The sequence below is a fragment of the Salvelinus namaycush genome, chromosome 21 (assembly GCF_016432855.1).
Source record: "Salvelinus namaycush isolate Seneca chromosome 21, SaNama_1.0, whole genome shotgun sequence".
NCBI lineage: Eukaryota > Metazoa > Chordata > Actinopteri > Salmoniformes > Salmonidae > Salvelinus > Salvelinus namaycush.
The window spans coordinates 26932663-26946754 of record NC_052327.1 but is presented as its reverse complement, the minus strand read 5'-3'; the positions used below and the strand labels follow the sequence as shown (position 1 = coordinate 26946754).

The window sequence follows — 14092 nt, the reverse complement described above, 5'->3', positions numbered from 1 at the left end:
CCAAGATTCTACAAAAATAGACGCATAGGCCTACTGTATATAACGTTTATAGATTGAAGTACCTGTAGATGCTTTTATGATAGCAAATCAAAGAAAGCTTGTTAACCCTCAGACTATTTAGAATATTATTGATATAAACTACTTTGTATCAATACTGGAGATTGTTTTCCTCCTTTACCTGACCAAATAAATCCAAGCATGACAATACCTTGCCAGACATTATGGTACGTGTTTACAATGGTTTCCAGTAGTAATTAATGTTTGTATCTAGTCATGGTAGAAAGTTTAATGTGCTTGATTCAGAGAATTGAAACAACTTCCTGCTTTTTTTACCAGTTCATGATCATTGCATAGAATAAAACAAAGTGAAAAGGTTCCCAAGTTTACCGTTAATATATTCTTTGCATTCTGCATTTTAAAAGTTTAAATACTGTATTTGGACACCCCCTTATTCAGTGTTGTCTTACTGTGAACAAGGTGTCTTACGTTAAGCTGTGAGAAACATTGCCATTAGGTATTTTATTTCCCATGACAGGAAAGGCTCACTTTCAACTAACCAACCCTACACTAGTTAATGGTCTTCCTTTAAGTAAAATATCCCTAGGCACATATGCAATCACACATACAGTAAATTATGTTCCCTCCACCCCCTTAAATTACAAACAATAGAGCAGCAAACACTGTACATGGGTCCTTTAATGGATCCATATTCTAAAATCACAGCAAAGGAGTTTTATATCAACAAAACAATGGTAAAAAGGAAATGTCAGCATACAATTCAATGACTTGTTGGAATGTCATTAGCCCTCAGTAAATAGGCTTAACAACATTTCTGGTTACAACCTGATTAACGAGAGCACAGGCATTACTCATTGGCCTTAAATTATGTTTTACAAGTGCAGTTGGAAATACAGGCAAATTGCACCTTTTAAGAGAAATCTTTAGGGTTAAATGAAAACATGAAGTGTAAGGTCGTCTCATGGTTAAGGGAGGCACTGCAGCATCACTAATTCCATTCTTGAAATAATTCATATTTGGATTTACTGTACTCTACATGTTACACGTATACAAAACATTAAGGACACCGGTTCCTTCCTTGACATAGAATGAGCAGGTGAATCCAGGTGAAAGCTATGATCCCTTATTGAGGTCACTTGTTAAATGCACTTCAATCAATGTAGATGGAAGGGGAGGAGACAGGTTAAATAAGGATTTTTAAATAAGGATCAAAAATCAAATGCACAATAATTTTGTGCAATGGAATGGTGAGGGAATGAGCTAAAATGTTCCAGCTAACATTGGATTGGAGCCTGAGCATTTCGTTTACCAGAGCCAACTGTCCAGGTGTTGGAGGCAATAACAGGACTGCTGGAGGATAGACGACAGTTCTCTGGAACTTTGCCCTCTCCAATCAGGAAGCAGTCGCTCATTGTTGAGGGCCTGTAGATTGGTGGTCCCCTCTCTTAGGACCTGGTACAGACAGGGCCACCTGCTCTGTATCCTAAGCCTGGTTTGACAGTCTAAAGTAATGCCACGGGCAATCTTTTTGGCCCTTAGCTCCCGTAATGTTGGCAGATTAAGACTGGAGAAGACTAGACCACGACTAGGTGATACATCCAGGAACCCTAGAGACATGGACTCCAGCATGTAAGATATGCCAAGGTTTCTGAGTCGCACAAGGATATGCAATGTCAGGGACTTAAGGTTGGGCAGTGACTTGGTCAGGATCTGCAAAGTGCTTGGGCTCATCCCTTTGAAGACCCCAAAGTACTTGAGTTCAAGGACACGGAGGTGCTGGAACTGAGTGAGGAGTGACACTGATGTCTCAAACCAGTCAAAGTGCAGGCGCATCTAGGTGATCCGAGGGCAGCTGTGGGACAGTTTGCCCAGTAGTACCTGAAAGTTAGTGAACTGGTCCATCTTGATCTTGGTAATGTTGTTGTGGTGGGAAATGGAGCCAACCCGCAGGTCCAGTGGCTCCAGTAGTGCGAATGTCTAGTTCAATTCCAGTTGGGTGAGATCCCTGCAGCGGACATTTTTTAGAAGGTCAGAGAGAAGCTCCCCCCACTTGTTGCACTGGTCCCCCAGGTCAAAGCTGGCTTTTAGGGTGAGTAGGCTTGCACCACAGGATATGAGGTGGTGGGTGTAGTGATGAACCCATACCTTCCAAAGTTCAAACTCTCTGTTGGACACCAGCAGTCCTTCCTGTCCAAGGTTGAGCACTCCATGGCGAGAAAAGTCTGCCACTCTCCAAAGCTTCCCTAATCGCACAAGGCAAATCCAACTGAAGCATACAAGCGCAGAATTTCACTTGTCAACCTCAGGAAGGAAAGCACACGGAGCTGGCATTCCACCGGCAGAAGATTGAAAGGGAAGAAGTCGTCCCCTGCTTTGGCTATTCTTCTTCTACTGACAGGGACAAGCTTCTTCCTTGGGGACATGGTGTTGACTGGTGGAGGTCAAAATCCCCACAAGTCTGATATAGGTAGCTATGCAATAAATATTCTGGTCCGGTTCTTCTCAGAGCTGAGAAAGAGAATCAAATGTTTGTCAGCAATCATCTATAGTATACTAACTATTGTAACTATAACATTAGTCTTAACAATTCAAATAAAATTTTATTTGTCACATCCACATGGTTAGCTGATGTTAATGCAAGTGTAGCGAAATGCTTGTGCTTCTAGTTCCGACAGTGCAGTAATATCTAACAAGTAATCTAACAATTCCCCAACTACCGAATGCACACAAACCTAAAACGGGGTGAATGAGAATATGTACATGTAAGTATATTGAAGAGCGATGGCCGAGCAGCATAGGCAAGGTGCAATAGATGGCATAAAATAACAGTATATGCATGTGATATGAGTCATGTAAGATATGTAGACATTATTAAAGAGGCATTATTTAGAGTGGCATTGTTTAGAGTGTCCAGTGATCCATTTATTAAAGTATGCAGTGATTGGGTCTCAATGTAGACAGCAGCCTCTCTGACTTAGTGATTGCTGTTTAGCAGTCTGATGGCCTTGAGATAGAAGATGTTTTTCAGTTTCTCGGTCCCAGCTTTGATGCACCTGTACTGACCTCGCCTTCTGGATGGTAGCGGTATGAACAGGCAGTGGCTCGGGTGGTTGATGTCCTTGATGATCTGTAGAAGTGTCTGGTTACTGGGTTCAAAGGTTCTATGTGACCATGGAATAAAAGTCCTATTCCAGCATTTGCGAAATAGTACAACCTAGCTAACCGGCAGCACGAGAGCTTGTATAAAAGTAGTAAGTTAGCTAGCTAGCTTGAGAAAAACACCAACGTAAATGCCTGAGCTTGTCATCGATGTGGCAACGAAAGAATGGAACAAATACGTTTTTACCTGCTCGAAATCTAACGTTATATAGCTAGCTAACAACTGGTGTGTTGTATTGAACCGCTTGTTAGCTCGCGTTATTTAATCATGTAACTTAGCTAGCTAGAAATTGTATGCAAAAAGAGACTTAACTAGCTATAATGCTAACGTTAAAGAGCAACCTTGGTAATTTTTCTTGGTAGCTAGTTAATTATATTACATAGGGTGCCGATCTCAAATGTCTAATTATAAGACCAATTGGATAACAGCTAAGTCAAACACAGTAGTTAGCTAGACACAGTAGCTAGCTGTTTGAAAACTGTGGATAAGTTGGGTCAGGGCTAAAAGGATACCAATTTTGTACAAGTTACGTCATAGTCCCGTTCACTGCAAAGAGAATGCGTCTTACACAGCGTCGAGTTCTACAGCAGACTGGACTTGATTTCCATTAGCACTTGCTGGCTAGCGGAACCACTGGGGAAAAGCTAGTTACAATTCGGCAATAAATATCATTCTACTGAGCATTACATGATGTAAATACAAACATGAATTTCGCTCTCAGCTAGTAATGTTGCCCTCGTAGACCTTAAGAGGACAACTGCTAGAGATCCGTGTATGGAGGTTCTGAATAGTGCTGTTTTTCAGTTTTACTTGACAATTATTGCACCCACGTGGTGTCCCAGCTCTACGAGTTATTTATTTTCATATACTAACTGGCCACCAGACTACAGAAACTATAGCAATGGAACTGAAGTAATGGAATAGCAATAAGTATAATGTTAGCAATGTGAATATATATATTTTTATTTAATTAGGCAAGTCAGTTAAGAACATAGCTAGCTAACAACTGCTAGCTAACTGCTTGCTGCTAGCTAACAACAAATTATTATTTACAATGATTGGCCTAGCGGGGAAGAGTAGGTTAACTGCATTATAGCGGTACAACAGATTTGTACCTTGTCAGCTCAGGGATTCAATCCAGCAACCTTTCGGTTACTGGCCCAAAGCTCTAACCACTAGGCTACCTGCTTCCACGAGATAGAAAAAAAACGTACAAAGTCATTGGCTGCTTAATTTCATTTTTATTTTTCCCCCTTTAAAAACAACAAATAACTGGAAGTCTTTAAAAGAGTGGAACCCTTACCTAATATAAAGTCGTACCCTATCCACCCCTATTCTCTTCCTTTTTTCTCTTCCCTCCCCTCTTTTGACTCACCACTCCTCTCCCCTAAATGTGCTCGCCTTTCTCTTCACCTGAAAAGTCAAAAAAAATGTGTGAGGATGGATATGTTAGAACTACCCCCTATGCACTTATGGAGATTTTTGGATAGGTGTAAGTATTATGATAATGGTTGATACAACCCTAACCCTTGTTTGATTGGTTAGTGTGTAGTCCTAGATGTGTTTTATCTGCTATATTTAGAGTGGTGTTTGTATGTTTGGATGTGTTATGTATATTTAGATGTGTGTGTGTGTGTTAACTCCCACTGAAGTTCATTTTTTATATATTATCCTTACCTTGTTTTACCTTGTTCTCAGCCTCTTGGTATTGTGCTTTTCTCCTCGGCCTCCTGTTCTGAGACAAACCATACCACAAATACAATAGGATTTTGAGAGTTTTCTTTGTCAAAGGCCATATTGTAGAATGGAAATGTTAAATGTACCGTAGATAATCATAGAAAACAATCTTTATTTTGATAGTATTCTGGAATAATCTCATTGTCTAGAGTATGGGCTGGTTTCCCAGACTCAGATTACACCTAGTCCTGGACAAAAAAGCATGCTCAATATAAATTCAATATAAAATAGTTTGTGCCCAGGACTAGGTTTAAGAGAGGAGAGGAAGAGGGTGAGATGGAATACTCAGTATTTAGCTTAGGTACAAGCATGCTAGGGAGTGTGGGGAGGGGCTATGGGTAGGCATGCCCAGAGTCCTCAGCCACAGTCCAGGTAGGCTTGGGCCAGACACTTCCGGGAGTTATTAGATGTAGAAAAGGACAAAAGAAGGGGGTTAGTGGGAGCGTGCTTAGGTACATCAGATAAAGACAGTACGGTACACCAGATGAGACAAGCTGACCATGGCCCCTAGGCAAATAAAAACTGAGTGCAAAAAGCCAGGGACTCAGCCCATGTAATAGAGTCAGTGGTATGGAATCCCAGTTGAGAGTGAGGAGTCAATCAAGCAGAGACAGCAAGGATGGTTCATCAGTCCAGTACCTTAGGACCTGAAGCCTCTGTTTGGTTCTCAGCATTAATGAATTAGGGAACTAGCGTCCTGTCCAGGGGGTATAGGCTACTTGTACCTCAAGCTGCCTGCCTTACGTGAAAGAAACAGGAAATAGGCTTCTGCCCATATGGGTCGTTCGTGCTCAGACAATAATTATTTGACCAAGGCTTAGCTACAAGTTACTTACTTTAACTTACAAGACTGAAACCAAGTATAATTCTCTCAACATAAAAGAGGAGCTCTGTATCCATCTGTTTTCTTAGATATTGGGGTAACAAGGAGTCCTGCATCTTGTGGTTTTCCCTTTCTAACACATACCCTTCTCAACCTCAACATTCCTAACCGACATCCCCTCCTCCCAATATCAGTCAATGATAATCACCTTTATTGTGCATCTTTATAAACATTAGCCAATTTACCATTTCTGCTTCCCTCTTCTTATCACTCGCATGTTTATCCTCGCCCTGGTGGCAGGCGTAGGTTCTCCTCCCGACCACCAGGAAGGGGGTTCTGTCATAGGGAACATATTTTAGTTCCCAATGCAAGTTTTTTCATGATGCGAGATCTGAGAAGTTAAACAAATGACACAAGTTAGAATGGCAGTTCATCGCTATAGTCAGTTTGATGGATAATCTAACATCAATTAACGTTAATAAACACACACGTCTCTCTACTTACAGCTAACTAGCTATCTAACTAACGTTACTAGTCAACGGAGTTTGCTAGCTTGCTATCTAGTTTACTAACTACCTAGATTCATATCACTCCTTGATTAAATTCGAACTCACCCTTCTGTGCAGACGGTTTATCATTTTTGTTTACAACAAATGTGGTCCTTGTCTCCTGTTTATAATGGCCCAGACTGTCTTCTAAATCTTGTAGACAAGTAAAATACTATACCTGATGCAACTCGATTGGCACAAACGGGACTGTGGCGTCACTTTTACAAAATCGTATCCATTCTAGCAGTGACCGGTGATATTGTTGACAACGTCATCAAATCGCGCGACTAGGTTCTCTCAAATGTTCATGTGTTTCAAGTTTGAGTAAGCAGTGCGCAGGCTACTTCAATTTATAAAGCGTCGGCTACTGTGGTGTTATTAAAAAAAAATTAAAAAAAAATTAGTTAGCTAATACAACAGTTATTAAACTTAATGTACTCATGGATTAATCTAAGAAACTGCCGTAACATCAAACAATGCCAATTGTATGTCCAGACATCTTTATTCCCATCTTCCCCTGACCGCCATCTTGAAATGTAAATGTTTGTTTCCTCTGATTGACGTTTAAACTAAAGGTAGCAATTTATATTTGTTCAGATCTCGTCGTGCAGGATGGATCACATAGTAGTACAAACGCAGGAATAACAAAGTGAGTATTTTGGACAGTGTGTCTCATCAGCGACACTTTTTTTTTTACAGATATTTCATGGCCTTTGTTTTGGTGGAATAACGTTAGCTAGCTAGCTGTGGCATTGTTCGTTGTGATGTCTTGGCCCAAGCTTTAGCTTTCGCTAGCTTTCATTTATATAGCTAACGTTAGCTAAGTGGGAAGCATATATTTTCAAAAACAGAGTAAGTACTAATAACTGCATGTAGCCAGCATGAAGCCCCAGCTAACTTGGTAACTAGAACGCGCATAACATCTGCATCAGTACTGAGGCATGTGGTGTTAGCATGCTAACGTTAGCCTAGATTTTTAATTCGACTGGGATCTTGCATTAGTTAGTTGAGTTGAATGTTGTGCCACGTTACACTGGCTAGGACGACCCTATGTGTGCAGGTGTAAAGTTGCCTGTCGAGAAAGACGAAATTAATAAATAGACCAGATTAAATACTATGCTATGGAAACTCATGAAAGTTGCCATGCAACCACAAGGTGTCAGCCTTTGATAAACCATTAGCTACCATCTGTTCAGGATCTTTGTTAGGCCCCACTTTCTGCTTAGTTGATGCGCTTGCAGTTTCTCCATCAGGAGTAACTATCGATAACTCAAGGGGCTTACAGTTAAGCATTTCACTGTACTGTTTACAGCTGCTGTATCCTGCGTATGTGACAATAACATGTGAAATTTGTCTTAGGTTCTCAACTGATGGTATGGAGCAGGGGTTCCCATACGTTTTCACTCAGGCCTCCCTTCCTGAATTGGGGAACATCCCGCACCCCCCTTGTGCGCACCACGTCTATTTCTATGGGCATAAACACTGTTCATGACTGATTGTTCACACCCCTCTTGTTGGCAGAGAGCAAATGTTGCAGGTTTAAAGCTTATTCCCTGCAATTCTACACATGTCATGTAGTGCAGGTAATTTTTTTTGCAGTCTTAAAGCACATTTTCTTTCTCCGTGTATAATGTGTATTTATGAGATATTTGAGTGACTCCAACATTACAACAAAATATATAGGCTAAAAACCTAGAAAAAAAATAATTAGCTGGCTAGTTGATCAGGACATTTCTGACAAGGTATAACTAGTTCTCTAAGGTATGCAATGACTGACAAGAGGAAAATTACACCTTGTACATTCTACTATTACAACGATCAACTGTCAAGCCCCCCCCCCCCCCCCCCCACACACACACACACAAGGTGCAACTTCGAAATTTGGTAGTGCATCATCAGTTTTCCTCTTGTCATGTCAGTCATTGCATATCTGATGGAGCTATTTCTAACTTGACAGAAACATAAATAGCCCCTATTTGATCTTTGAAGTTCATTGCCTACAAGTCTACTCTCTAACCATTTTGTTTCTTTGTTTATGTTGTTTAGGTCCAGAATGCATAGTGCTCAATCCCTGTCAGTATCAAGATACGATTCAACCACCCTGGCCTCCTAACCTCCCCTCATCCTCACTGCAGATCTTCAAGCACAGACTAGGGTAAATGCTGCTGGATCTGGCATAATGAGGTAGATGGGGGAATCCAAGAACATGGTGTTGAATGGCAGGCGTCATTGCAGCAGATTCTCCAGTGATCGATCCATAACCTCGACCAGGTCCCTGCGACAGAGCAAGGGCTCCTTAAGAAGTAGGAGATGTAGTCAACGTAAGTGCTGTTCTCTGGCAATGCTCACCACAAAATTACAGAACCATAAATTACCCCTTTCAGCTTCATTAATAAATTACACTGCACTATTGGCAGATTTTTTAAATTGTCCATTTTTTGGGTGGGGCTCAATCATTTACTTTTCAAATTTTTTCACCTCAGGTGTCATCAGTTCTACCCTTGAGGCAGAGAGACGTTATACCCCGTCGTCGGGTATGACTCCAAAGGAACTCTGTGAGAATGATGACTTGACTACAAGCCTTATTCTGGACCCCTACCTCGGCTTCCAAACCCATAAGATGAATAGCAGGTTTGTCTCTTTCTGGCTCACAATTGTCCACATTTGTCATAATAGCTTGTGCTTAAGCCAGCAGCCAAAGTTTCACAACATCTGGGGAGGCGGTTTACTCGTATTTCTCAGACGAACTTGCCTATCACGATAGGCTATGACTCGATGCACCAGCTGCATAACATTTGTATTAAGAATGGTTTGGAAAGTGGTTAAAAATTGACTGATGGTGTGCTTAGGTTTCGACCCATCAAGGACCGACAAGGACATTTGAAGGAGGTGCTTGAGTGCTTTAAAAAACATGACAACCTCGAGAAGGCTTTCCATGCCTTGACTGCTGGGGACTGGTCAAGACCCCACTTTCACCACAAGACGAAGGCTCAGGGCAAACTCTTCAAAGAGCATGTAAGTTATCTAGAAATATCCGTTGTTGAGCAAAAAGCATGAACCATCATCAAAACAAAAATATGTGAAAACTATTATTTTGTGTGTTTTGGCAGGTTTTTGTTTACCTACGAATGTTTGCAACTAACAGTGGGTTTGAAATACTTCCCTGCAATCGTTATTCCTCTGAGCAGAATGGAGCCAAAATTGTAGCAACAAAAGAGTGGTAAGGATCTGAATTAAATTGTAGTAGGATACATTTTGTTTAAAGAAAATGTTGCACTGAGTATATAGTCATTTTACAATCTCAAATATCCCTCATTCATATTTTCCCAAGGAAAACGAATGATAAGATGGAATACCTGGTGGGCTGCATTGCTGAGCTATCACAGCATGAGGAAAGCATTTTACTGCGACATGGTGAAAATGACTTCAGTGTGATGTACTCCACCCGCAAGAACTGTGCTCAACTGTGGCTGGGACCTGCAGCCTTCATCAACCATGGTATACATCCCCATGCACTTGACAATAACTATCTGCCTCATTCAACACACTTATGATAGAATTCAAATACCTATATTAAGAGACTAAACATATCTTTTGTTTTCCAGATTGCAGGCCAAATTGCAAGGCAAGTAATACCAATGCCTGCAAATCAAAAGTATTGTGTAAAATGAAGTGAATTGTACAAATGCCTAACAAATGTTTCTGTATGTGTTATTGCAGTTTGTTTCCACTGGGCGAGATACAGCATGTGTCAAGGTTCTGCGGGATATTGAACCTGGGGAAGAGATCTCCTGTTACTATGGAGATGGCTTCTTTGGGGAAAATAATGAACTCTGTGAATGTTACACCTGTGAAAGGTATAATTTATTGATGTAATATCAAACTTGTAGTTACTTTATATGTATAATAATGAGTCCTACATTGGCTAGGATTTCACATCTTCTGGTCCCTTCAGACGCAGTGCTGGTGCTTTCAAACCGAAGACTGGGCAGTCTACAGCCACTCCTATAATCAACAGCATGTATGGCCTGAGAGAGACAGACAAACGGCTACATCGACTTAAGAAATTAGAAGATGGCAAATGCTCTGACAGTCAGTTGGACGGCTCTAATATGGATCCAGACTCTCAGGAAAATCGTGACACACATTCATGTAAGTGCACCTTTGAGGTTGAGCAGGGATTGACGTTAAGGTTTGCCATATTGCCTAGGCTAGGGCGAGTGAACTGAACCAGTAACGCAAGTTGAGCCAGCTCTGTGGTTGCCCCATTGAGCAGGTGATTTCAACAATAAAACTGAAAACAACCAAAATGCAACGAATTCCAGTGGCCTTAAACTGAGCTTTTTGGTTTCTCCCCATTTGGTTTCTCCCCAGTGGAAGATGTACCATTTTTGGCTTTTATGGCAGTTAGGCAAGTTGTGTTTACTCTGGTTGCCCCAGGAAATTCAGGAAATGGTTATTGATAACCAAAATACGATGATTTCTAATAGTGATCTTTCTGGTTCCTCCGCTATATGTAGGAGAAAGGCAGGCTATATATGATATTTCTGCATGTAAAAAGCTCATTTACATCTTCGGGCAACTAAAAAATACTCCAGAGTCCTGACTTCCCCGATGGGCAAGTGATTTTCAGACCTTAGGGTCAATCCCTGGGTTGAGGATGTATAGCTGCTATTGGTCAATTATAAGATTTACTGGACACACATACTTGCATTAAGAACTATAACATGCTACATAATAATATTCTAATACATTGCAATTTTGCAATGATTGTCATTAGGTTTAGTAATGTTTGTCCAACTTTCTGATGACTGTTTTGCTGTTATTTCTTATTTTCCGGTCCACATCTTAGCATTAGGGAGGACAGCCTGCTCCAGTGTGACAAGGCTCAGTGACGCAAAAGCCCTAAGCAGGCAAACTCTGTCCAAAATGCCTATGCCTACCTCATCATTCAATCAAAGACACTCAAAGAACTCCAACGTGCCAGAGAGACTAAACTCAAAGTCCGTAAAGCCTTTGCACAAGCTAGGAAGGTGTCAGGTAACTGCTCACAGGTTCCCCATTGAGGTGGAAGCTATGGGTTTGTGCCTTAAGGACCCCACAGAATTAGTCAGTAACAGGGTCTCACGAAAGAGTGCGATGGATAAGCAAGGACCCATGCAAGTGGTGGGAACAAGGGGTTGTCTTGTGCACTATGCTGTGAAGGAACACAATCAGAACTCAATGAAAGACGGTAGTAGGTGCCCTGATGGTTTAGCTTGCACTCACAGAACTCGCAGTTCAACCAGAGCATCAGTTGGCACACAGGGGTCTGACAACATTAATCTTGAACCAAACTGTGGTGTGGTTAGTAAGACCAAGCCTACAGACCTCGGAGAGTATGTCACAGATGGTCACTGGATAATCAGCCCAAGCCTGGATATCAAGTGTCCAAGTGAGACCTGTCCCAGACAGAGGCAAATGATAAATCAGGAGGAGCAGCACTCTTTCAGACCAGCATCCCTTCTCCAGGAGGAGGTTCCAGGCCTGCACCATGCAGCACGTACCCCAGACATAGCTGAATGCAGGAAAGAGTTGAAATGCCTGCCTGATTGTCGTGAGTACTACAACAATCTCTCTAAGGGAGACAAGCTTCTCCACCTTGGCAAGGGGAAGAAGAAGCAGCAGATTACGCGCTATGATTCCCAGCTGATCCTAGCCAACAACAGCTCAGGCATTCCCAAGTTAACCCTGCGGAGACGAAGGGACAGCGGCAGCAGTAGGATTGAGCCTGGTGAGTCTGACCCTGTCAAGTCCTCCAGCTCCACAAAGACCAGCATGAAATTTGTGAAGAACCATCACCATGCAAAGACCAAGAGGAGCTCTTATGCAGCCAGATGGAGTAATGGGACTTTCAGTCCTGTGGACCACATCCATTCCTCCAAACATGGCCTCAGTCCTGTGGAACACATCCATTCCTCCAAACATGGCCTCAGTCCTGTGGAACACATCCGCTCCTCCAAACATGGCTTCAGTCCTGTGGAACACATCCATTCCTCCAAACATGGCCTCAGTCCTGTGGAACACATCCGCTCCTCCAAACATGGCCTCAGTCCTGTGGAACTCATCCATTCCTCCAAACATGGCTTCAGTCCTGCGGAACACATCCATTCCTCCAAACATGGCCTCAGTCCTGTGGAACACATTCGCTCTTCCAAACTGAAGATTCAGCTGCAGCATGAGTGGGACAGCAGGAGGCTCAGCCAGTATCGCCATGGTAGTGCGCCCTTCACAGGTATAGTAGAGAGGGAGGCAGGGGAGGTCTTTGGGCCCACAGTGGCAACATTTGGAATGCACGATGACACAGAGGAAGACTCGTCCTCTTCAGAAGAAGAGGATGAAGATATATCTGACCATGAAGAGTTTGACGATGATTTTATTCCACTTCCACCAACAAAACGCCTCCGGCTCATTGTTGGCAAAGACTCTATAGATATTGATATCGCATCAAGGAGACGTGAAAATCAGTCACGAACAGTCAATGCATGAGCTCTATGGGTCTTTATTTATGTCAATAAAAGTAAAATCACATGCTGTTGTAAAATGTTAACTATTTTTGTACATGGTGGAACTTGGTTCGTTGTTCATATTGTAGAATGTGTACATTTTACATGGCATACAATGTGTAAGCAATTATTTTTATATCTTCAGCTTTATTTTGTACAATTGGTAATTATATTTAAAGCATTTTCTAGTTTGTGTTGGTAAACATGCTAAATGTTGCTCCACTGACATCGCAAGAATGGAACCTTTTGGGAACACACTGCAAACAAAATGTGCTTTTGTCAACATGGCAGTGTATACATGCATATAAAATAATATGCATTTTATATATTGTTTTGAGAGCTTTTAAAAGGAACAGAATTCTTGTTTCTTGCTGGAGGTATGTGAAAATGTTTGACTTCCAGTGATTCCTGGGAGCTGGTCGCTGATGTTTTAGTCCCGTTGTAATCACTCATTCCTTAATCAAAATGTGTTGGTGCTTGCATAATGATTATCTTTGTTAACTTTTTAGTTTGTGCAGATGTGATTATTTTGGATGTTATTTTATTTTTTGATCACATTTTTATTTTTCTATTAATTTCACTCAAGTCACTCAATTCTCGAACTGTATAATTTCTCATTCTTTATTTAGCAATCACAAATTCAGAACTTACTTGGTCTGGCTTAGATATTCAAACACTTTTCTCACTTTGATATTTTGTTCACCATTTGATCATCAGTTCACCTGAATGACTGTCTGCTGTGTCTGAATTGGGAATGGTGTGGTGCATGTCTCAACTTTTTAAATTGCTCTTTATATACTGGACCAGTCAAAAGTTTGGACACACCTACTCATTCCAGGGTTTTTATTTTATTTATTTTATTTTTAGCGGCTCAAATAAATGCTTCACAGAGTTCAAGTAACAGACACATCTCAACATCAACTGTTCAGAGGAGACTGCGTGAATCAGGCTTTCATGGTCGAATTGCTGCAAAGAAACCATTACTAAAGGACACCAATAAAAAGACTTGCTTTGGCCAAGAAACACGAGCAATGGACATTAGACCGGTGGAAATCTGCCCTTTGGTCTGATGTGTCCAAATTTGAGATTTTAATTCCAACCGCTGTGTCTTTGTGAGACGCAGAGTTTGTGAAGCGATGATCTCCGCATGTGTGGTTCCCACCGTGAAGCATGGAGGAAGAGGTGTGATGGCGTGGGGGTTCTTTGCTGGTGACACTGTCAGTGATTTATTTAGAATTCAAGGCACACTTTACCAGCATGG

General features: G+C 41.5%; 2 protein-coding genes and 1 long non-coding RNA gene across 3 annotated transcripts; 1 reads left to right on the top strand and 2 right to left on the bottom strand.

Annotated features, from left to right (window-relative positions):
• Nucleotides 1-221: 221 nt before the first annotated feature.
• si:dkey-12e7.1 (uncharacterized protein LOC557553 homolog) lies at nucleotides 222-2934 on the bottom strand. The gene is given in 2 exon segments (XM_039018115.1): nucleotides 222-2324; nucleotides 2327-2934. Coding segments are annotated over 2 exon segments (1116 nt in total). The 5' UTR covers nucleotides 2442-2934; the 3' UTR covers nucleotides 222-1323.
• A 1465-nt stretch (nucleotides 2935-4399) lies between these two features.
• LOC120066258 lies at nucleotides 4400-6657 on the bottom strand. Its single transcript, XR_005478751.1, has 4 exons — nucleotides 6353-6657; nucleotides 5984-6129; nucleotides 4856-4913; nucleotides 4400-4591 (listed from the first exon to the last, which is right to left on the bottom strand). It is a non-coding gene; the product is annotated as an uncharacterized LOC120066258 (long non-coding RNA).
• kmt5b (lysine methyltransferase 5B) lies at nucleotides 6623-13558 on the top strand. The gene is made up of 11 exons (XM_039017505.1): nucleotides 6623-6935; nucleotides 7646-7869; nucleotides 8333-8607; nucleotides 8770-8917; nucleotides 9136-9301; nucleotides 9397-9506; nucleotides 9618-9784; nucleotides 9892-9911; nucleotides 10007-10143; nucleotides 10242-10438; nucleotides 11139-13558. The coding sequence occupies exons 3-11, from the start codon at nucleotides 8475-8477 to the stop codon at nucleotides 12812-12814; spliced, it is 2754 nt and encodes a 917-aa protein (XP_038873433.1). The 5' UTR covers nucleotides 6623-6935; nucleotides 7646-7869; nucleotides 8333-8474; the 3' UTR covers nucleotides 12815-13558.
• Nucleotides 13559-14092: the final 534 nt, after the last annotated feature.

Coding starts and splice junctions, on each gene's coding strand:
- kmt5b (XM_039017505.1), top strand. CDS start 8,475: ATGGGGGAATCCAAGAACATGGTGTTGAATGGCAGGCGTCATTGCAGC. Junction 8,608..8,769: donor AAGTAGGAGATGTAGTCAAC/GTAAGTGCTGTT, acceptor TTTTCACCTCAG/GTGTCATCAGTTCTACCCTT. Junction 9,302..9,396: donor GCAAACTCTTCAAAGAGCAT/GTAAGTTATCTA, acceptor GTGTTTTGGCAG/GTTTTTGTTTACCTACGAAT.